Below are 24,240 nucleotides of genomic sequence, written 5' to 3'. Positions count from 1 at the left end.
GTAGCCTGCTGGGCTCCTCTGTCCATGGAATTCTCCAAGCAAGAATACTGATGTGGGTTGCCATTCCCCTCTCCAGGAGTCTTCCTGACTCAAGGATCAAGTCTAGGTCTCCTGCACTGCAGGCAGATTCTTTACCCTCTGAGCTACCAGGGAATTATCCATAGATGCATGTAAAATGTAAGTAGTAAGAGTCACATCATAGTACTGCTGTGAACAGTAAATAAACTAACACAAAAATGCCATAGACCATGAGTCACAAAAAATCAACACTAATACACATTAACTATTATTATTCTTATCATTATGACCCTTGTACTTGGCATAGAAGTAACAATCATATGAATTACAGCTGTTTCCCCATGCATTTCTAAAATGTTTAGAAATGCGTTAGTCTCTTCATCCATAAAATATGGGTAATAAGAGTACCCTCTTCATGAAGTTGCTGTGACAAGTAATTAACCCAGTTCACATAAAACAAACAATGCCAAGCACCTAAAGACTATTCTATCCATATTAGCTACTAATGTTTTTCTCCCTACACTTGGCATGCATGCTAAGTCACTTGAGTTGTGTCCCACTCTTTGTGACTACATGGACTATAAACCACCAGGCTCCTCTGTCCGTGGGATTCTCCAGGCAAGAATACTGAAGTGGGTTGTCATGCCCTCCTCCAGGGGATCTTCCCAAGCCAGGGATTGAACCCGTGTCTCCTACAGCTTCTGCATTGCAGGTTGATTCTTAACCACTGAGCCACTGGGGAAAATCAATAATGCAGACATCTTAGCACAAGCCTATCAGTTCCTGCCTTGTCCCATACTGCTTTTTCAGCTTTTTTTCTGTTAGGATCCAGCATGAAGTTATTCTGGGAGACTCTTACCTACATTTCCTCACATTCCCTGCATTTCCTATTTTCTGTTTCTCCGTTTTGTTCGGTTTATTATTTTCCTAAAACGCTCCTGCTTTGTATGTCTGGGCTTACCATGGTGCTGGCGTTTGTTTCTGTTGCTTTGTTATAGCTGCATGTTAAAATAATTGCAGACTGGTTTCCTGCAACCTCATTAAGACAAGGAAATTTGATAAAAATGGTGGAAAATTTGAACAGGTCCTACTGACTAGAGTCACAAGACAAGATTATGCCAATAGCTCTGTGCATGCCTGGTCACTATGAGAAAACCCTTCCTAGGCAACTTCCCTGGGAGATGTCCTAGGAACCCATGTACACCTTATGTTTTGTCTACCCCAAATTCTATGACCTCGGCTATTATGGAAAAAGTGTAATTTGGCACAACTCCATAGTTCTTGGCCAAAATTAAGTCTTAGGTTTTTTTAAAAGTAGTATAATTTTATAATCCCACAGCCCTACCTCCCAAATCTAAAAATCTCTTAAAACGGAAATTTTATTCATTACCCTGTTGGCAGTAAAACCTGCCCCAACTCAGACTCATTTGACAATAAATCCTGGCCCAAACTGAGAAGATCATTTTCAATCTTTATTCTACTTTGTGAGAATATGTATGTATTCCTGAGAAATATTAGAGTGCTAGATTACTTGATTATGAGTTGCTTTCCTAAACTTTATATATATGTGTATATATATATATAACTATAATATATATATAGAATATATATTATATGTAATTATTATATTCTTTTTATATCTATCTATCTGGCCTCTAGTGGAGTTTGGAAAAATAGCTTATAATAGAGTAATCAAGCACTTCAGTGTTTCTCAGCAAAACATGTATATGTGTATATATACATAGATATAATTTTTCTAAAATAATACTTCAAAAAAAATCTCTGAATTCTGAAAGAGATTTGTGTCCAAGGGTTGCAGATGTGGGTTTGTAAAGTTGAACAGATGTAAAAACACCTGTCATATATAGTCTTCCTTCCGCCATGCATTTGGCCAGGGTTGAAGCTGGGTGCAGAAACATTGTAAAATGAGTAATAATGGGCACTATACCGTTAATTTCCATGTACCATTTCCTGTTTACTAGCAACTTCTTAGAATCTCCTTCACTTACAGTCTCAAGGAAATTCTGGTAAGCTTGTTTAATTTTTCTGGAAATAATACACATTCTAAGTTGTGTATAATCACATGAAAAGCGTAACTTTTCATGTGTCTGCTTCTTCACCCAGATGTTAAAGCTGTACTCCTTTTATTATCCAAGACTTTTACTGGTGCCCCCATAATTGGACTTAAGCGGGTTTCTGAGTCACCCCTTTAAGGGCATCTCAGTGTCCTTTCTTCTAGCAGACATAACAGGCTGATTCCATTTTTTTTTCACCCTTGTTCCTCTAGTTCAAAATTTCTAGAACCCTGTTCTCATAATTTGCCATCAATGCTACTGTCATTTTCTTCTTTCTTATTTCCAGTTCTCTCCTTTCCTAAATTACTCCAAAAATAATCATTCACCTATTTTGGAAATAAACTTTTCATGATTACTAAAATGCATACAAAAATAAAAGTATATTACTATTTCATATAAAGAGAACTTGTGTTTAGGGAAAGACTTCTGGCTTTACAATCTTTGAATACAATTTCTAGCCATTACTTTCTGTGCGGACAACCCAGGATTCTCTACATACGCACCATGTGCATGTTTGTGCACGCGTCCTCAGTCGTGTCCAACTCTTTGCGGCCCTATGGACTATAATGTAGCCCGCTAGGCTCCTCTGTCCATGGGGTGTACCAGGCAAGAGTAATAGAGTGGATTGCCATTTTCTTCTCCAGGGGATCTTCCCCACCCAGGGATCGAACCCATGCCTCTTGCATCTCCTGCATTGCAGGCAGATACTTCATCACTAGAGCCACCTGGGAAACCCCCCAGACATGCATTATAGTCACAGTAATTTAAGGGATAATGTGACTTTTCCCAAAAGATGAGAGAGATCATTTGTGTTTCCAGCTAATAAATAGTTTAATAACTTAAGCAGTTTCTCTCCTGCACCTGCCCTCACACCCAGTTTAAACTGTTGACTGGGAATTCCCTGGCCTTCCAATGGTTAGGGCAGGGTGCTTTCACTGGTAGGGCCCAGGTTCGATCCCTGGTTAGGGAACTAAGATCTCGCAAGTCACGCTGCATGGTCAGGGTGAGGGGTGGGGAGGACAAAAAAACCTGGAATTAATTTAATCATTCAGTCTGATCATCCAGAAATTTCTTTCCATTGCACTTTTGAAGAAACCATTGCTGCAGATTCTGGTCTTTGCTGTGGTGAGTGAAGTCGCTCAGTCATGTCCGACTCTTTGCGACCCCATGGACTGTAGCCTACCAGGCTCCTCCCTCCATGGGATTCTCCAGGCAAGAGTACTGGAGTGGGTTGCCATTTCCTTCTCCAGGGGATCTTCCTGACCCAGGGATCGAACCCAGGTCTCCAGCATTCCAGGCAGATGCTTTAACCTCTGAGTCACCAGGGAAGCCCCTGGTGTGGTAGATGGTTCCAATCATAAGCATCAGAGTCTGCTTGTTGAAGTTTATACTTGTTCACCTAGACACACACCAAGTAAAAAATCTCTAGTTCTGTGCATGTGACAGTAATTAGGGATACAAGATGATTTTTGCACAAGACTTGCAGAGCAAGTTGGTGATCTGTACAAATTATAAAAGCATGGCCCAGCAGAGGAAGATGTGAGACCCTTAACCCCTGAGGTAACATCAAGGGCTTCTCTGTCATTTGTGAATAGTTCTGTTCTCTCAGCAATACTCTCTCAAGTAAGTAACAATTGGGGTCTCTTTGTCACTGGCATTTTATGATCAGACCCAGCTCCAGCCCTGACATCATGATGCATAAGAGGTAAGAAGCTGTAGTTTATGTTCATCATAATACATCCCTGTAGACTAAAAGTCAATATCCCTCTTGACATTCAGAAAATGTCCTCATGAGCCTGCCATGGACAAATACCATAGACTGTGGGGCTTACACAGCAGAAATTTATTTCCTCAGTTCGGAGGCTGGAAGTCTCAGATCAGGGTGCTATCATGGTCGGATCCTGGTGAGGATTCCATTCCTGGCTTGCAGATGGTCACCTTCTTGCTATATCCCAACATGGTGACAAGAAAGAGAGAGCAAACTCTGGCATCTCTTCCTAAAGGTCACTAACCCCTTCTTGAGGGTCCCATCCTGATGACCTCATCTAAACTATAAAGAAGACTGAGTACTGAAGAATTAATGCTATTGAACAGTGGTGCTGGAGAAGACTTTTGAAAGTTCCTTGGACTGCAAGGAGATCAAACCAGTCAATCCTAACAGAAACAGAAGATATTAAGAAAAGGTGGCAAGAATACACAGAAGAACTATACAAAAAAGATCTTCATAACCCAGATAACCACAATGGTGTGATCACTCACCTAGAGCCAGACATCCTGGAGTGCGAAGTCAAGTGGGGCTTAGGAAGCATCACTACAAACAAAGCTCATGGAGCTAGTGGAGGAATTCCAGTTGAGCTATTTCAAATCCTGAAAGATGATGCTGTGAAAATTCTGCCCTCAACATGCCAGCAAATTTGGAAAACTCAGCAGTGGCCACAGGACTGGAAAAAATCAGTTTTCATTCCAATCCCAAAGAAAGGCAATGCCAAAGAATGTTCAGACTACCATACAATTGTACTCATCTCACATGATAATAAAGTAGTGAAGCCAGGCTTCAATAGTACGTGAACTGTGAACTTCCAGATGCTCAAGCTGGATTTAGAAAAGGCAGAGGAACCAGAGATCAAATTGCCAACACCTGTTGTATCATCAAAAAAGCAAGAGAGTCCCAGAAAAATATCTATTTTTGCCTTATTGACTATGCCGAAGTTTTTGACTGTGGATCACAACAAACTGAGAAAAATTTTTCAAGAGATGGGAATACCAGACCACCTTACCTGCCTCCTGAGAAATCTGTATGCAGTTCGAGGAGCAACAATTAGAACTGGACATGGAACAATGGACTGGTTCCAAATCAGGAAAGGAGTACGTCAAGGCTGTATATTCTCACCCTGCTTATTTATCTATATGCAAAGTACATCATGTAAAATGCCACACTGGATGAAGCACAAGCTGGAACAAAAATTGCCAGGAGAAATATCAATAGCCTCAGATACGCAGATGACACCACCCTTCTGGCAGAAAGCGAAGAACTAAAAAAAAGAGCCTCTTGATAAAAGTGAAAGAGTGAAAAAGTTGGCTTAACACTCAATATTCGGAAAACTAAGATCATGGCATCCAGTTCCATCACTTCATCCCAAATAGATGGGGAAACAATGGAAATAGTGAGATACTTTATTTTGGGGGGCTCCAAAAATCACTGCAGATGGTGACTGCTGCTGCTGCTGCTGCTAAGTCGCTTCAGTCATGTCCGACTCTGCGTGACCCTATAGACGGCAGCCCACTAGGCTGCCCCGTCCCTGGGATTCTCCAGGCAAGAACACTGGAGTGGGTTGCCATTTCCTTTTCCAATGCAGCCATGAAATTAAAAGATGCTTGCTCCTTGGAAGGAAAGTTATGACCAACCTAGATAGCATATTAAAAAGCAAAGACATTACTTTACAACAAAGGTCTGTCTAGTCAAAGCTATGGTTTTTCCAGTAGTCATGTATGGATGTGAGAGTTGGACTATAAAGAAAGCTGAGGGCTAAAGAATTGATGCTTTTGAACTGTGGTGTTGGAGAAGACTCTTGAGAGTCCCTTGGACTACAAAGAGATCCAACCAGTCTATCCTAAAGGAAATCAGTCCTGAATATTCATTGAAAAGACTGATGCTGAAGCTGAAACTCCAATACTTTGGCTACCTGATGCGAAGAACTGACTCATGGGAAAAGACCCTGATGCTGGGAAAGATTGAAGGCGGGAGGAGAAAGGGATGACAGAGGATGAGATGGTTGGATGGTGTCACCGACGAGATGGACATGAGTTTAAGTAAACTCTGGGAGTAGGTGATGGACAGGGAAGCCTGGCATGCTGCAGTCCATGGGGTCACAAAGAGTCGGACAAGCCTAAACAACTGAACTAACTAATCCTAAAGGAAGTCAACCCTGAATATTCATTGGAAGGATTGATATTGAAACTGAAGCTCCATACTTGGACCACCTGATGAGAAGAGACCCTGATGATGGGAAAGATTGAGGGCAAGAGGAGAAGGGGATGACAGAGGATGAGATGGTTGGATGGCATCACTGATTCAACATGAGATTGAGCAAACTTTGGGAGATAGCAAAGGACTGGGAAGCCTGGCGTGCTGCCGTCCATGAGCTCACAGATTTAGAAAGATGGTAACGATAACCCTGTTTGCGAGACAGCAAAAGAGACACAGATGTACAGAACAGTCTTTTGGACTCTGTGGGAGAGGGAGAGGGTGGGATGATTTGGGAGAATGGCATTGTAACATGTATAATATCATATATGAAATAAGTCGCCAGTCCAGGTTCAATGCATGATACTGGATGCTTGGGGCTGGTGCACTGAGACGACCCAGAGGGATGGTGCGGGGAGGAAGGAGTTGAGGGGGGTTCAGGATGGGGAACACGTGTATACCTGTGGCAGATACATGTTGATGTATGGCAAAACCAATACAATATTGTAAACTAATTAACCTCCAATTAAAATAAATAAATTTATATTTTAAATAAATTAATTAATTAAAAAAAAAGAATCAGACTTGACTGAGTGACTGAACAAAAACAACAAAAGCTAATTACCTCCCAAGGATTCTATCTCCGAATACCATGACAATAGAAGTTAGGGCTTAAATGTATTAATTTCTGGTGGTGGGGGAGGGGACACAATTCAGTCCATGACAGTTTCATAATGTTTTTTTCTAAGCAAATAATAGAATAGTTATGCAGAAGTTAAGCTCCATGGGAAAAGCATGTGAAAGGGGTGATGTGGGAATAGAGATTTAAGTGCAAGATCTTTATCATGAATTTCATACACACACACACTAACACACACATACACATGATTTCACAAGATGGCATCTGGGAAATTTCCCCAAACAGTAGTGCATGGTCTTAACATAAGCAGCAATTTGCTCTCCTATTTGTTTCTAGAGGGGAAATTTATGGGCTTCCCTGGTAGCTCAGATGGTAAAGAATCCACCTGCAATGCAGGAAACCCTGGTTCAATTCCTGGGTTGGGATGTTCCCCTGGAGAAAGGATAGACCACCCACTCCAGTATTCTTGGGCTTCTCTGGTGGCTCAGATGATAAAGAATCCATCTGCAATGCAGGAGACCTGGGTTCAATTCTTGTGTTGGGAAGATCCCCTGAAGGAGGGCATGGAAACCCACTTCAGTATCCTTGCCTGGAGAATCACCATGGACTGAGGAGCCTGGTGGGCTACAGATCATGGGATCACAAAAAGTCAGACACAACTGAGTGACAAAGCACAGCACAGGGAAATTTATATTTCAGAGTAATTTTTGGTGGTTTTTTTTTTTGGAGAATTCCACCTGAAGACTGGCCAGAGAAAGAAAAGTAAAGAACAATCATTCTCCCCTGGCCATTTTGCCTGCTGAAGGCAAGTTTCTTCATATGTCTACATCCGCAACTGAACCTTCATAAAGAGCACTTCTTTGCCCATTATGGGATTGAACCAGTTAAGGGGAAAAGGAATTGTTGTCATTTATTATTAGTTCTTAATTCTTTTTCAGTTTTTGCATGTATCCAGGCTATAGTGATTCTTTACTTTAGAGGGAATTCCAGAAATAAAATATTATCCTTTTGAAGACTTGTTCTTTCCTTGCTTGGTTTGTTTAATTTTTCCTAATAACCAATATGTCTCTGGAGAAGGAAATGGCAACCCACTCCAGTATTTTTGCTGGGAAATCCTATGGACAGAAGAGCCTGGCGGGCTACAGTCCATGGGGTCACAAAAGAGTTGGAGATGACTTAGCGATAAAAGCAACCGCAATATGTCTTTGCCTTCCACCCAAGTGCTCTCTCCCCGATGAATCATATTTCATTCCATTCTGAATTTTTCCTTTTTCTGGTTCTTAAAACATGCATTGTATGGGCTGCACAATCACTTCCTCAGTAGTTCTTTAAGGTGATCACATATAACAGTCAGTAAATATTTGATATTCTATATAAATATTTCTAGTCTATTAATTGGGCTTCCCTGCTGGCTCAGGTGGTGGGGCTTCCCAGGTGGTGCTAGTGATAAAGAACCTGCCTGCCAATGCGGAAGACATAAGAAATGCAGGGTTCGATCCCTGGGTCAGGAAGATTCCCTGGAGGAGGGCACAGCAACCCATACCACTATTCTTGCCTAGACAAAGGACAGAGGAGCCTGGTGGGCTACAGTCCACAGGGTCACAAAGAGTTGGACACAATTGAGGCAACATCATGCACACATGGTGGCTCAGTGGTAAAGAATCCACCTGCTAATGCAGGAGATGTGGGTCCAAACCCTGGTGCAGGAAGATCCCGTAGAAAAGGAAATGGCAACCCACTCTAGAACTCTTGCCTGGAAAATCTCTTAGAGGAGCCTGGCAAAGGCTACAGTCCATGGAGTCACAAACAGCAGCACATGACTTAGTGACTGAGCACAAGCACACAAGAGTCTATTCATTATCTGTTTCCTTAAAGAGAGAGGACTAACAGGAGAGACAGCAAGCTGTGTGCCATTGAGCTTCTTCTGGAAACCTCTTCACGGTTTATGCCACCAGGCAATGGTTTTCATTCACAGCTCTCAGGCAGGAATGAAGGGAGTTCAGGAAGTATTCTTTCCAATTTCTCTGCCTTCTACTTGATCCTGGAGATTCAAATTTAAAAGCGAGGAAACAATTGATCAAAAACAAGAGGTTGCTGCCTTAAGAATTCCTCAATTCTGATTAGGACTCTGTACTTTCGCAGCTGAGGGCCTGAGTTCAATCCCTGATCAGAGAAATACGGTCTTACGTGGCACCAAAGAGAAAAAGGAAAAAGGAAATTGCTACCTTCTTTGGTTCCACTGTCCTTGGGACATTTGGGGGCACTGGCAGCCTGACATCCACCCCATAGTACAACTGGGAAAGGGTTAAGGAAACAGAAGAACAGAGAGGGGACCACATCCATAACTGTTTAGTATTTTAAAACCCCATTTGGGTGCAGATCATGGTGATTTGATTCAGTACCAAAGGCAGTTTAATAATTATTGAAGGACATGTTAAAAAGAATACATTTGAGAGGCATGATTTAGTGATCAATTTAAATAATTATTTTTAAATGAATCATAAAATTATGTCTGTCCTAGATTCCTACAGTTTTCTCCAATTCTTGGCTCACACAACAACTTACCCTATCAATGACATTTTTTTCCTACAGAAATCTATTAACAATTTATAACTGTAAAGCGCAATTTTGATCATTTGATTGCTGTGAAAAGCAGTGGTTTGCTTTCAGCAAAGGTGACATTTTGCCCCTGATCAAGTAAGAGAATAACTGTGTGTGGAGCTGTTATCTTGGTGCTAAACAATGGAGTCTGTGCATCCCGAACAAAGAATGTATTTGCAAGTTGTTGATTTCAGGAGAGATTTAGAGGAGAAAGTTAATACTTTCTTGCTAAATTCTATATCACCATAACACTTTGAATTAATTACAAATTAATGCAAAGGTTTGTATGAGTGAAAATTATATACAAAGAGCTACAGGAAAATAAATTTAGCTGCTGAAGATATATGCGTTATAAAGCTTTTTATTAAGAAATAGTTAATATTACATTCTTCTTCCAATATTTTCTACATTCTTAGTTCTGCTACTCAACTATGTTACAAGAGGAATTTATTACATTCATTGTATTCCCATTAATCTTTTAAAAAATAAATACTGTATTGCTTTTCATTTTATTTCTCTGCTATTGTTTTTCCACTAGGCAATGATTTTTACCAGGAGGCTGAAATCAATAAACATTTAACAAGTACTATACATAGGTTTTTCATCAATCAAAAACCCCAAGGACCTAACACAGCACTTATTAAAACTGAGTTGGATTTCATCCTTGCTATTGTATTTTGTGAAACCTCTTTTACAGCTTCTGGTGTATTTTACTTAGAAAATGATGGAATTCTCAATAATAGTTGACAAAAGATTTAAGGAAATGTAATTCAGAAAAAAATAATTTACTGCACATAGCTGGAACATGAAAATTTGGAACCCTTTTCTTCCACTCTCATTCTGCTTTGGTAATATAGTAGAGAAGGATATTTTGAGACTACTTTGGCTTTATGTAGTTTTTACATAGAAAACCTTTACTTAAAAGGAGATCGGACATAAGAGTGCTTTCCCGGAAGGCAAAAACAAACTCATATTTTTGAGGAAAAGCTGCTTAAAATAACATGAAGTTGTCTTTGTTTATTTGATTATACTGTCTACCCCTAAGCCAAGAAACTAAAATGGGACGAGCCAAAAACTTAAACATCAAATTATTAAAATGATGGCAGAACTTTAGAATTACAGTGTGGCACTGATTATTATTAGGAGTAGAAGGGGAAATACATAGTTAATACTAAGGAAATCTGAAAATATGGGTACAGATGGACCTACAGAAAAAAGAGTCTAGCTACCAATGAGAGGTTCTGGTATTGAAAACCAGACAACTCCAGATGTAACAACGCAGAGATGACAGAAATGAGCTGTCAGGCCAGGACCTCAGACTTTTCATGCATTTTTCTCCTTGTATAATCCTCCATCATTGGGTTACTTCTTCCTTTATTGCAGCCCATCACAGTCCAACCTGCAGTATTTCTTTGGGTTCTGGAACCCATTTGCTGGTTTTTCCCACCTACCAGGAAGAATTTATGGCTGAATGTTTACCAAAGAATAATTCTCACTTATATTAACACAGCACAGCATCAACCGTGCTAGGAGCACACTCTTCCACTTCAAGAAACTCACAGCCATTATTTTTACACATTATCCTCACCAAATGGAACTCAATATTGTTTGAAATGGCTGTGTTATCTGTACATGCATGTATATGGTTATAAAGGAAACTTCTTGGGGAATGTTTTGATAGTTAAGAAAAGGAAAAGAAAGGAAAGGTGCGAAGGTGTAAATACTTTGTGGAGAATAAAGTTTAGTAATTAGAAATAAGTCTCTGCAAGAAACTGGGAATTTTGTAAGGCTAACCATAAAATCTCTGGGCTTACAAACCCTTCTGTAATAAATCTATCCTCCAAAAAAAGTTCTCAGAGGGCTGTAAGTCCCTTTTCTCCCACCATTTGATTTATAAATTAAAGTCAGGGGTATTTTGTTGAAAATGTCCAACAAGTGAAAAGAGGATAAGGCCCATTTAAAATCTGTATACTACCAGGTGTAAAATAGATAGCAGGAGCCTGCTACAAAACACAAGAATCTCAGCTTTGTGCTCGGTGATGACCTAGATGGGTGGGATGAAGGGGATGTGGGAGGGAAGGGAAATATGTATACATAGCTGACTCACTTCACTGTACTGCAGAAAGTAACACAACATTGTAAAGCAACTATATTCCGATTAAAAAAGGAATATTTTCAGTTTATGAAAATGCAGGAACTCATTAGAAAAGACTCTGATGCTGGGAAAGATTGAAGGCAGAGGAGAAAGGGATGACAGAGGACAGATGGCATCACCAACTCAATGGACTTGAGTTTGAGCAGGCTCCAGTAGATGCTGAAGGACAGGGAAGCCTGGCATGCTGCAGTCCCCAGGGTTGCAAAGAGTTGGACATGACTGAGTGACTGAACAACTGGTCAGTTCAGAGACTTCTCAGCTTCTCAAAGGCTAATATTACTTTTGCAGAATATGTTACAACTTGAATGCATGGTAATCTATAAAATAGGAGAAGAAAAATCAGGGCAACAACCGTCACTCCAAGCTTTAGTTAATATTCCTTTAGAATTAGGTGATTTTTCAGAGCCTTAAATGCTTGCGACTGAAAACAGCTTTATGAATAAGAATAAGGTAAATTCTTAGCAGATCAATACCTTGTTTTCAAGGAGCCGGATTCTCATTCTATGTAACTATGGAAATCAGATTACACAGGAAGACAATCTTCCCCAGAGAGCTGGTTACAGGTGAACCTTCTCATACTGCTAGTGAAATTAAAATTCCAAATCCAGCTATGTTGATTGAATTCAACACACTCTACTGGGCATATGCCTCCTTTTATTAAGCTTTATTTTAGTAAACGGAAACAAAGTACAAATACTCTGATTGAAAGGCTTATTTGACTTCTGAGTGTAATGCTGCTGAACAATGTGAAAACATCCTCTGCATCAAGAATCTGGTATTAACATCTTTTACAACCAACAGTAACACTTAGCAATTGGTTTTGATAAATTGTTTTCTAAGCCAAATCACTGTTATATTTTCTGTCTCCAGGCTCCTCTCTCCATGGGGTTCTCCAGGCAAGAATACTGAAGTGGGTTGCCATTTCCTTCTCGGAGGGGATCTTCCAGACTCAAGTGTCGTACAGGGATCTCCTGCAACTCCTGCCTTGGTAGGTGAATTCTTTCACCATTGAGCCACATGGGAAGTCCATTTTGTCTTAGGTATCTCTGTTTTACAAATTTCAAGGTTTTGATGCTCTACTAAAATTAATCAGTTTAAAGACTATCTTCCATCATTTTAGGACATTAGCACTTGTTACATTTGCACTTGTGACTACTGTAATAAATGACCACAGACTAAGTAGCTTAGAACAATTCAGATTTGTTGTCTCACAATCTGGGAAGTCAGAAGTCCTAAAGAAGTCTCACTGCTAGAGTCAAGGTTTTGGCAGGGCTGCATTCCTTCTAGAGGCTCTAGAAGAGAATCCATTTTCTTGCCTTTTCCAGTTTCTAGAGGCTGTTGCTCCTTTTCATCTTCAAAGCCAGCAGTGGCTAATCAAGTCTTTCTCACAGTGAATCATTCTGACCTCCATATGTTATGACCAATCTAGACAGCATACTAAAAAGCAGAGACATTACTTTACCAACAAAGGTCCGTCTAGTCAAAGCTATAGTTTTTCCAGTAGCCAGGTATGGATAAGAGAGTTGGAAAGCTGAGCACCGAAGAATTGATGCTTTTGAACTGTGGTATTGAAGAAGACTCTAGAGTCCCTTGGACTACAAGGAGATCCAACCAGTCCATCCTAAAGGAAATCAGTCCTGAATATTCATTTGAAGAACTGATGCTGAAGCGGAAACTCCAATACTTTGGCCACCTGATTCGAAGAACTGACTCATTGGAAAAGACCCTGATGCTGGGAATGATTGAAGCGAGGAGGAGAAGGGGACAACAGAGAATGAGATGGTTGGATGGTATCACTGACTCGATGAACATGAGTTTGAGTAGGCTCTGGGAGTTGGTGATGGACAGGGAAGGCTGGCGTGCTGCAATCCATGGAGCTGCAAAGAGTCAGACATGACTGAGCGACTGAACTGAACTGAAATATCCATATTCATTTGTATAATTTTTTCAGATTCCACATTTATGTGATATCACATGATATTTGTTTCTGACACTTCACTTAGCATGTTAATCTCTAGGTCCATCCATGTTGCTGCAAATTCTTCTTTATGGCTGAGTACTGTTCCCTATACATGTATATGTATATATGGATAGATATAGCTATACACATATGATGTATGTATGAGAAGCGGAAGTTGCTCAGTGATGTCCGACCCTTTGCAACCCCATGGACTATAAAGTCCACGGAATATCTAGGCCAGAATACTGGAGTGTGTAGCCATTCCCTTCTCCACGGGATCTTCCCAACCCAGGGATCAAAGCCAGGTCTCCCACATTGCAGGCAGATTCTTTACCAGCTGAGCCACAAAGGAAGCTCAATATATATGTATGGAGTTTCCACACATATGTGAAAACTATGTTCTCCATAGTGGCTACACCAATTTACAGTCCTACCAACAGTGTAGGAGGGTCCCTTTTCTCCACACCCTCTCCAGCATTTATTGTTTACTATTATTATCTTCAAGTTTTTGGAATAGTTTGAGAAGTATAGTATAAGTTCTTCTTTATATATTTGGTAGAATTCCACAGTGAAGCCATCTACTCTTGGAGTTTTGTGTGTGACGATTTTTTAAAATTATAGATTCTGTTTCACTTCTAGCGATTGGTCTGTTCAATGTGTCTGTTTCTTCTTCTTTTTTAAAAAATTTGAGTAGAGTTGATTTATAATGTCATGTTAGTTTCAGCTATAAGCAGCATGATTCAGTTATATGTATAAATGTATTAATTCTGTTTCAGATTCTTTTCCCATTTAGGTTATTACAGAATATTGAGTAGAGTTTCCTGTGCTATACAGCAGGTCCTTGTTGATTATCTGTATTATATAGAGTAGTGTGAAGGTGAAGGTGAAGGTGAAGTCGCTCAGTTGTGTCCGACTCTTTGTGACCCCATGGACTGTAGCCTACCATCCTTCTCCGTCCATGGGATTCTCCAGACAAGAATACTGGAGTGGGTTACCATTTCCTTCTCCAGGGGATCTTCCTGACCCAGGGATCGAACTCAGGTCTCCAAGCATTGAAGGCAGACGCGTTAACCTCTGAGCCACCAGGTAAAGTGTAGTGCGCATATGTTAATTCCAAGCTCCTAATTTATCCTTCTCCCCCACTTCCCCTTTGGTAACTATAAGCTTGTTTTCAAAATCTATGAGTCTGTTTCTGTTTTTTAATGAGTTCATTTGTATCATTTTTTTAAAAAAATTAGATTCCACATGTAAGTGATATTATTGTGTGTTTCTTCTTGACTCAGTCTTAGCAAGCTGCATCTTTCTAGAAATTTGCCCATTTCTTATAGGCTGTCCAATTTATTGGCATATAACTGTTCCTCTTATGATTTTTTTATATTTTGTAGTATTGGTTTTTATTTCTCCTCTTTCATTTCTTATTTTGTTTATCCAATTAAATGAGACTCAGTTTTAAGCAACTATTATGCTGTGTAATATTAGTAAGAAATTCCATGAATATACCATGCTTGAAATTGTTTATTAACTTAGATGTTAAAATATCCCCTTAAGGGGAAAACTTATTCTCTAACATCAGTAAAGGGATATTAAGAGTGAGCTAATGTTTCTTTCTCATTTGATATTTCTGATAGCATGGCTTTCTGGTATATTATTTCTGTTTTGTATTAGTGACAGGTCGCAAATGGCTTGATTTCTAGTAAGAATTACTTATTTTATATAAAATACTCAGTGAACCAAGGAGGCAACTTCTTTTGACTTTGCTTCAGGAAGCCCAAGTCTTGCTGCTACTTTCATTCCACTATAGGATTTCCTTCTTTAGTGCTCTGCCCTATTTCAAGTATAGAAAGAAACAGAACACTTACACTCAACTGTCTACAGCTTTGGTGCATCATTTAGAAAGTAAGAATCGTTTTTTACTGAGTGCTGACTGGCACAACACAGCAGGGGAGTAAAGCCGAAAAGAGAAACCAGGAGAAACTTATGTGTTCTCTGTGCTTGAGTTTCCTGTCAAACGAGTAAGAGCAGGAATTAAAAAATGAATCGAATGTGCTTCAAATAAACTTTTGAAAGATTAAAGATTAAAGTCAAAACGTCAGGTTTTAACTTCCAAGTGATCGATATGTATCGCTCCTCACAGAGGAATTAGAAATTACTGTGTACATATTTATTTGAGGTTGTAGGTCTATAACTATCAAAACTAGTTTTATGACAAACAAGATGTTGCAGTATTTTGTATTTTTCATTTACTCAAGCCATATATATATATATATATACATATATATATATATATATGACTCAAAAGATTACTTTTAAAAGGGTAACCGATCACCATTACTATCCTGTATAAAGTTTTTGCACTGAGAATTTTCCATTACTCAAAATACTTTCCCTTTAAAACACAGTAACACCCAAAAGTCTCTAGTTGTGTTAAAGATGACTGCATACATGTGACTTGCAGTGTGTCATGCAGGGTGTCCAGAATATCTGTAGTGATGATCTTTGTGAATTGAAGCCTAAGCCCTCCATTTCCACCTCTGAATTCATAAAGCCATTTTTTGCTACAGTTATTTTGGAAAATAACTTCCTTTGACACACTTGCCACTGTTAATTTTTGGGGGGGGTGGGGGCCATATCTTCTCAGATCCTTAAAATTTGAACTTGTTTCTTAGTTGCTCTTGATGTTGAGTGATTACTATTTTTTTGTTTTGTTTTGTTTTGTTTTGCTTCCAGTGACATAACATGCTTATATTATATTGGATCTTTGATCCCTTTAGAAACCCCCTTCGGGCCACTAAATATTTTTCTAAGTTTTGCCATCAGCCTTCTCATTGTATCCTCTACTTTGGCCATCTCATCCATTCTCATGGCTTCAATTTTTATTTTAGTTATTATAAACCTGACTCCCAAGTAAATATCTCCAGACTGAACGTTTCCCTTCACTCCTCCACCTGCCTGAGAGACAGCATGACCTAGATGTTGTGCTGGCATGTCCATCCCAAAATGAACCCATCGAGATCCCCTTCCACCCTTGCTCTCACCCAGGTTAAGCTTTCTTGCTTTCTTATTTCTGTTCAGGGTATTACTGCTCCTCCAAGTTTTGGCTTCCAAACCTTGAGTTCAGCTTTGACCTTTTGCTTCCCCTCTCCTGTCTGTCCCACAGCTGTTCAAACTTGCCTATGAAATCTTTCCATCACTTCTCTTCTCCCTTCCCAATGTTGTATCCCAGCAGCTCTCATAAATGTCTCCCAGGAAGAAGTTTCTTAATCAGCCTTTTTGCCTTCTGTTTCTTCTATTTTGTCCTAAGGATTTCCAGCTAGAGCTGCTCTTGTAAAAGACAACTCCGATTTTAAGGCAACGCAAGGTGGCTCAGTGGTAAAGAATCTGATACAATGCAGGAGACACGTGGAAGATGTGGGTTCGATCCCTGGGTCAGGAAGATCTTCTAGATGTCAGTGGCAACCTGCTCCAGTATTCCTGACTGGGAAATTTCCATGGACAGAGAAGCTTGGCAGGCTAGAGTCCAAGGGGTTGCAAAAGGATCAGACAAGACTTAGCAACTAAACAACATCAGATTTGAGCCCCTAAATCTGGAGTAAGCTAAAGGTGGAGGATTAGTTAAGCCACTTCATCTTCAATTCACTAGTTCTTATTTGTATTGTGGATAATAGTAACTTCTATAAGCTATCATTATAGTTGCAATTACATGAAAATATGCACATAAGATGATTTTCCCTGGCATTTTTGGTCTTCTCAGGTGGTGCAGTGATAAAGAATCCACCTAACAATGCGAAAGATGTAGGAGACAGAGCTTTGATCCTTGGATTGGGAAGATCCCCTGGAGAAGAAAATGGCAACTCACTCCAGGAATTCTTGCCTGGCATTTTATTATTAATAGCACTCAGTAGATGGTAAGTTATTATTATCATGTCACTTTGCTGCTCAGAATTGTCAGTAGGCTGGCAGTCCAGTGGTTAGGACTCCATGCTGTCACTGCCAGTGGAGGTCGGATCCCTGGTCAGAGAAGTAAGATTCCTCGAGCCATGAGGTGTAGTCAAACAAAACATTGTCGGTGGTGCTGTAATAGTCACAGCTCTAATCTACCTTTCTAGTGCTGAATCCCACTTACTGGACCTTCACAAACTATTTTCAGTTGTATGTGCTGAACTGTTCTCTACATATTTCATTTACCTAATATGTTTCTGAGTTTCTCATTTGTCTCATGGTTGTTTATTTAATTTTCCCTATCTGAGTCAACATTCTGTTAATTACAACTGACATATACTTTTCACAATGAAGTTAAGTAAAATGGGATATTATTAACTCAACCATGGGAGTCAATCAGGAACTACAAGGATGTCAAGCCTCATGGAAAGCATTCCCTTGGTCACTGGCTTTTTGGGACCCTACGGGCTCCACTTCTTTCTACACATCAGCTTCATTTCCTGCCCAGCAAGTTGGCTTTCTCTGCCTCTTCTTCTACCTGCAACAACTCACTTCACAGATGTATGCTTCACTATTTCCATCCACTCAATTTCATACACAGATCAAGTGACTCCACAGTCCAGCTGCAAATTTCTGGGTCAAAGAGTCATTACAATCCAATCAGTTTCAGCATGAGGGCAGATTGCCTCAAACAATCTGAGTGTCCAGGGCCCACCCTGTGTATTCCAGGCAGTTCTCAGAGAAAATCCATTCAGGGTAATATGTTCCAAAGACAGTTAATATCTCAGAAAATAAGATCATTATGGTATGAGTCCCTTGGACTGCAAGGAGATCCAACCAGTCTATTCTAAAGGAGATCAGTCCTGGGTGTTCTTTGGAAGGAATGATGCTAAAGTTGAAACTCCAGTACTTTGGCCACCTCATGCAAAGAGTTGGCTCATTGGAAAAGACTCTGATGCTGGGAGGGATTGGGGGCAGGAAGAGAAGGGGACAACAGAGGATGAGATGGCTGGATGGCATCACCAACTCGACGGAAGTAAGTTTGAGTGAACCCTGGGAGTTGGTGATGGACAGGGAGGCCTGGCATGCTACAATTCATGGGGTCGCAAAGAGTCGGGCACAACTGAGCAACTGAACTGAACTGAACTGAGGGTATGAGTAGTGTCTTCTTATCTTTACATTTTCTCATCATTCTTACAAATTGTGACATCCATAGACCCTTTCAATAAATGTTTGTAGAAAGATCTGAAATTTTCTATTGTAAGTTTGCTAAAAGCAATACCAATATTAAAAGTGAAGTTAAATTTATAATTTACTTAGTCTGCAGAGAAAGATATAGACTTGAATGGGAGCTCCAAGACCTCATAATGCAATGGAAATTTTTGCCAAAAAGTGAAAGCTACATGGAAAGAGGCTCAGTGTCACCAATTCTTAGAGAAGGCAAATCAAAACCACGATGAAGTATCACATCACACTTGTCAGAATAGTCATGATCAAAAAGTCAACAAATAAGATACTGGAGAAGATGTTGGGAAAAGGGAACTCTCCTACACTTTGGTGGCGATGTAAATTGGTACAGCCACTGTGGAAAACAATGGAACTTCCTTCAAAAAATATAAAGTAGAAGTATCATATGACCCAACAATTCCATTCCTGAGTATATATCTTGACAAGGGAGAAAATTCTAATTTGAAAAGATACATGTATCCCTATGTTCATAGCAGCACTATTTACCATAGCCAAGACACAGAGCAACCCAAATGCTCATTAATAGATGACTGACTTAAGATGTGGTATGAATACACATACACAGGCACACGCACACAAAGGAATGTTACTCAACCATAAAAAAGAATGAAATATTGCCATTTGCAGCAACGTAGATGGACCTAGAGAATATTATATTTAGTGAAGTAAGTCAGACAGAGAAAGACAAATACTATATGATATCTCTAACACGTGGAATCTAAAAAATAATACAAATGAATGTATATACAAACCAGAAACAGATTCACAGACTTATGGTCACCAAAGGTGGGGAGAACAGCTGAGAGGCACAAAATTAACATATACAAACTACCATAAGTAGAACAAATAAGTAACAAGGGTTCATTGTATAACACAGGGAAGTATACCCCAAATCTTGTTACAACCTATAATGGAATATAATTTGAAAAATACTGAATGCCTGTGCTGTACAAGTGAAACTAGCACAATAATGTCAATCGACTACACTTCAGCTTAAAAAAAGATGCTCAATTAGACTCAAAATGTGAGAAATGCTCAGCAAAATATGGTACTATTTTTAAATGAGATTGTTTTAAAGACTTGACAAAACATAGTTCTACTAAGCAGTCCTTGAAAATGGGTTCTTTTCAACACCTTTCTAAAGTGTTGATGGGACTGTAGCTGGTCCAACATTTAGGAAACACAATTTAGCAACATCTGAGTAAATTAAAATCACAAATTAGTTTGATTTAACAATTCTTCATTGGGGAAATTATCCCACTCATATTTACCTATTCAAATAATCAAATATATGCACAAGGAAGGTCATTGCAGCATTTTTATATTTAAAAAAAAAGAAAAAATAACCTAATTGCCCATCAGATAAATGGTTAATTAAATTACCTTCATTTATACCATGGACTATCATATGCCCATTAAAAAGAATCCTGATATGGAAAACTTGTAAATAAATTACTGAGAGAAAAAAGCAAAATGGAAAACTGTCCAACTAAGTGGCATGAATAGATTTATTAAAAAATAAGAGTAGTAATAAGCATACATTGCTTATATATACAGAAGAAATGTGTTCTTTTTTTTTTTTTGGCCACTGCATGGCTTGCAGGATCTTAGTTCCCCAACCAGGGATTGAACCTCAGTTCCTGGCAGTGAGAGTGTGGAGTTCTAACCACTGGATCACCAGGGAAAATAAAATGTTATGACTAAGTAAACCATTGCTGAGCCAAGTAACACAGTGGAACTTGATCTTGGAGGTCAGAAATGGAGGAAGATGTTTATTTTTATTTTATATCTTTATTTTCTTTTTGAAAATTTTACACAAATGCAAATTATAATTTTAAAATTAATGGCACCTAATTAGCAATTATAGGAAGTCTCAGAACCATGGATATTTGGAATTTACAAATCAAATTTAAATATTTCTTCCCTGTCCACTTACCCTTATATGTATAAAAAGATGCATTTTAATAAGACTGATAAATATAGGGAAATTTTTGAACTCTCTTCTATCCCTTCACACCACTTCTCATAGGGCTGTTAAGAAGTAATCATGTTCTTCTCCTTAACAAGAAGCTTTTCTGGGGATGCATGAGGAAGAGGTTCACAAATTCTTATTTATTAAAAGCACACCTCCCACAAGCTTCACATTGAACTAGGAGCTTAAGAGTTAAATGATTCACAAAACAAAGGCTTTGAATAATAGGATGATTAGAGCAAATTTAGAGGAGTTGGCTACAACTTTTTTGAAAATACGATTTGTGCGCACTGGTGGGTGGGGCAAGAAAGAGGTTATTTAGGCTTTTTTTCTTCCTCTTTTAAAAAATAGGTACAATGGCCATGAGTAAGAGGGAAGGAGGGGAAAGTAGAAATTCGGTAACTCTACGTCTGGAACCATATTATTTGAAGGATCCTGAAGTGATGGTTAGAAATGCAGATTTCTAGAGCCCAACTTCAATCTACTTAATCAGACTTTCTAGAGGTGTGGCCTGAGAATTTGCATTTAAGTCAAAATTTTCAAGTGAATTTATGTGCACTAAAGTTTTAGAGTTTCTCCTGTAAGATAATTCAGATACTGAAGAATAAAGCCTATCTGGAGTCAGAGGTAATTTTCTTACATTGATTTTTCTCTTTAGAATTCTAGGAAGGTGGTGAGATCCCATATCAAGCATTGCACTAGATGACAGTGAGTAAACTCATGGTGAAGAAACTGAGAAAAGACTTGATTATGTTAAAAAACAATTGGACTGGAAATTTAGAATCTCTTGAGCAGATGATTAAAAAAAAACAATATTGTGACAAAATGTAAGCGCAAAGACAAAATTAAGTTAGATCTAAAGCACAGTTTGTTTGTGAACGAGAAAGCTAGAGCCTGCGTTTCTGCAGTTCATCTGATATAGTGTAACAACTGAACATCTATCTTGCCATCTTTTGATTCTACTTGCCATAACTTTTGATTATAGATAATTTGGTTGATAAAACACGGATTCCCCAAAATATTTGAAAGGCAGCTGCAAATAGGTTCTTGGAGGTATGCTGTGCTAAGTTGCTCAGTTGTGCCTGACTCTGCGACCCCATTGACTGTACCCTCCCAGGCTCCTCTGTCCATGGAGATTCTCCAGGCAAGTATACTGGAATGGGTTGCCATACCCTCTTTGAGGGGATCTTCCCAACCCAGTTTTCAAACCCAGGTCTTCCGCATTGCAGGCAGATTCTTTACCATCTGGAGAAGAGCATGGCAACCCATTCCAATATTCTTACTTCAGTTCAGTTTGGTCACTCAGTCGTGTCTGACTCTTTGCGACTCCATGGGCTGCAGCATGCCAGGACTCCCTGTCCTTCACTAACACCCAGAGCTTGCTCAAACTCATATCCATCGAGTCAGTGATGCCATCCAACCATCTCATCCTCTGTCATCCCCTTCTCCTCCCTGCTTCAATCATTCCCAGCATCAGGGTCTTTTCCAATGAGTCAGTCCTTCACATCAAGTGGCCAAAGTATTGGAGTTTCAGCTTCAGCATCAGTCCTTTCAATGAATATTCAGGACTGATTTCCTTTAGGATGGACTGGTTGGATCTCCTTGTAGTCCAAAGGACTCTCAAGAGTCTTCTCCAACACCACAGTTCAAAAGCATCAATTCTTCAGTGCTCAGCTTTCGTTATAGTCCAACTCTCTCATCCATACATGACCACTGGAAAAACCATAGCTTTGACTAGACGGACCTTTGTTGGTAAAGTAATGTCTCTGCTTTTTAATATGCTGTCTAGGTTGGTCATAACTTTTCTTCCAAGGAGTAAGTGTCTTTTAATTTCATGGCTTCAGTGACCATCTGCAGTGATTTTGGAGACCTCCAAAATAAAGTGTCTCACTGTTTCCCCATCTATTTGGCATGAAGTGATGGAACTGGATGCCATGATCTTAGTTTACTGAATATTGAGTTTTAAGCTAACTTTTTCACTCTTCTCTTTCACTTTCATCAGGAGGCTCTTTAGCTCTTCTTCACTTTCTTTTTTTTTGTTTTATTTTTTTGTGTTTTTTTGACAGGAAATAGCATTTATTGGTGAGCATGATTAAGGAAGGGACAGCGCTGATGCTCATGAGTGCAGGGCCCGCCATTTGTCCAGGGGACCACTATTAGAGATGTAATTGACCCCACAGCCATCCGGGATGAGTCGCTTTTCTGCCACAAGGTTTTCAAATTCATTCGTGTTGAACTTGGTAAATCCCCACTTCTTGGAGATGTGGATGTTCTGGCAGCCAGGGAACTTGAACTTTGCCCGGCAGAGGGCTTCAATCACATGGTCCTTGTTCTGCAGCTTGGTGTGGATGGACATTATGACCTGGCCAATGTGGACCCCGGCCACTGTACCCTGGGGCTTTCCAAAGGCACCACGCATGCCTGTTTGGAGTCTATGAGCTCCAGCGCAAGACAACATCTTGTTGATGTGGATGACATGAAAGGGGTCAAGCCACACTTGGATGTGAAAACCATCTTTGCCACAGCTTTTCACCATGTACTTGTTGGCACAAATATGGGCAGCCTCCAGAGCTTCAGAGGAGAGCTGCTCATACTCATATGACACCATGTGGCCAGAGAGTGGGAACTCATCCACTTTGGCCTTCTTATGCCCCAAGTCAAAGATGTGGATCCTAGCATCAGGGACACCTCGGCAGAAGCAGGACTTTGAGTACAGCTTGTTCTTACAATACCCATAACACCAGGCAGGGCAGCGGCCCATGGTGACACCAGGATCTTCAGTGGCATGCCGAAGTGAAAGCGCTCTTCACTTTCTGCCATAAGGGTGGTGTCATCTCCGTATCTGAGATTATTGATATTTCTCCTGGCAATCTTAATTCCAGCTAATACCTCATCCAGCCCAGCATTTCTCATAATGTATCCTGCATATAATTGAAATAAGCATGGGGACAATATACAGCCTTGACGTACTCCTTTCCCTATTTAGAACCAGTGTGTTGTTACATGTCCACTTCTATTTCTTCTTAATCTGCATAAACATTTCTCAGGAGGCAGGTTAGGTGGTCTGGTATTTCCATCTCTTTAAGAATTTCCACAGTTTGTTGTGATCCACACAGTCAAAGGCTTTGGCATAGTCAATAAAGCAGAAATACATGTTTTTCTGGAACTCTCGTGCTTTTTCAATGGTCCAACAGATGTTGGCAATTTGATTTCTGGCTCCTCTGCCTTTTCTAAAGCCAGCTCGAACATCTGGATATTCACGATTCATGTACTGTTGAAGCCTGGCTTGGAGAATTTTGAGCATTACTTTATTAGCATGTGAGATGAGTGCAATTGTGCAGTAGTTTGAATATTCTTTGGCATTGCCTTTCTTTGGGATTGGAATGAAAACTGACCTTTTCTAGTCCTGTGGCCACGGCTGAGTTTTCCAGTATGCCAGTTTGCTGGCATATTGAGTGCAGCATTTTCACAGCATCACCTTTTAGGATTTGAAACAGCTCAACTGGAATTTCATCACCTCCACTAGCTTTGTTCATAGTGATGCTTCCTAAGGTCCACTTGACTTTGCATTCCAGGATATCTGGCTCTAGGTAAGTGATCACACCATCACAATGTGGTTATCTGGGTCATGAAGATTTTTTTGGTATAGTTCTTCTGTGTATTCTTGC

At 39.7% G+C, this 24,240-nt stretch overlaps 1 protein-coding gene across 1 annotated transcript; it reads right to left on the bottom strand.

Moving 5' to 3' along the window:
* Positions 1-22,688: 22,688 nt before the first annotated feature.
* LOC128053401 (60S ribosomal protein L10-like) lies at positions 22,689-23,333 on the bottom strand. The gene has a single exon (XM_052645921.1). It carries the CDS (start codon positions 23,331-23,333, stop codon positions 22,689-22,691), a length of 645 nt encoding a protein of 214 aa, XP_052501881.1.
* Positions 23,334-24,240: the final 907 nt, after the last annotated feature.

Source organism: Budorcas taxicolor, chromosome 9 (assembly GCF_023091745.1).
Source record: "Budorcas taxicolor isolate Tak-1 chromosome 9, Takin1.1, whole genome shotgun sequence".
Taxonomy (NCBI): Eukaryota; Metazoa; Chordata; class Mammalia; order Artiodactyla; family Bovidae; genus Budorcas; species Budorcas taxicolor.
The sequence above is the reverse complement of the archived record's forward strand: the minus strand, read 5'-3'. Positions and strand labels throughout refer to the sequence as shown.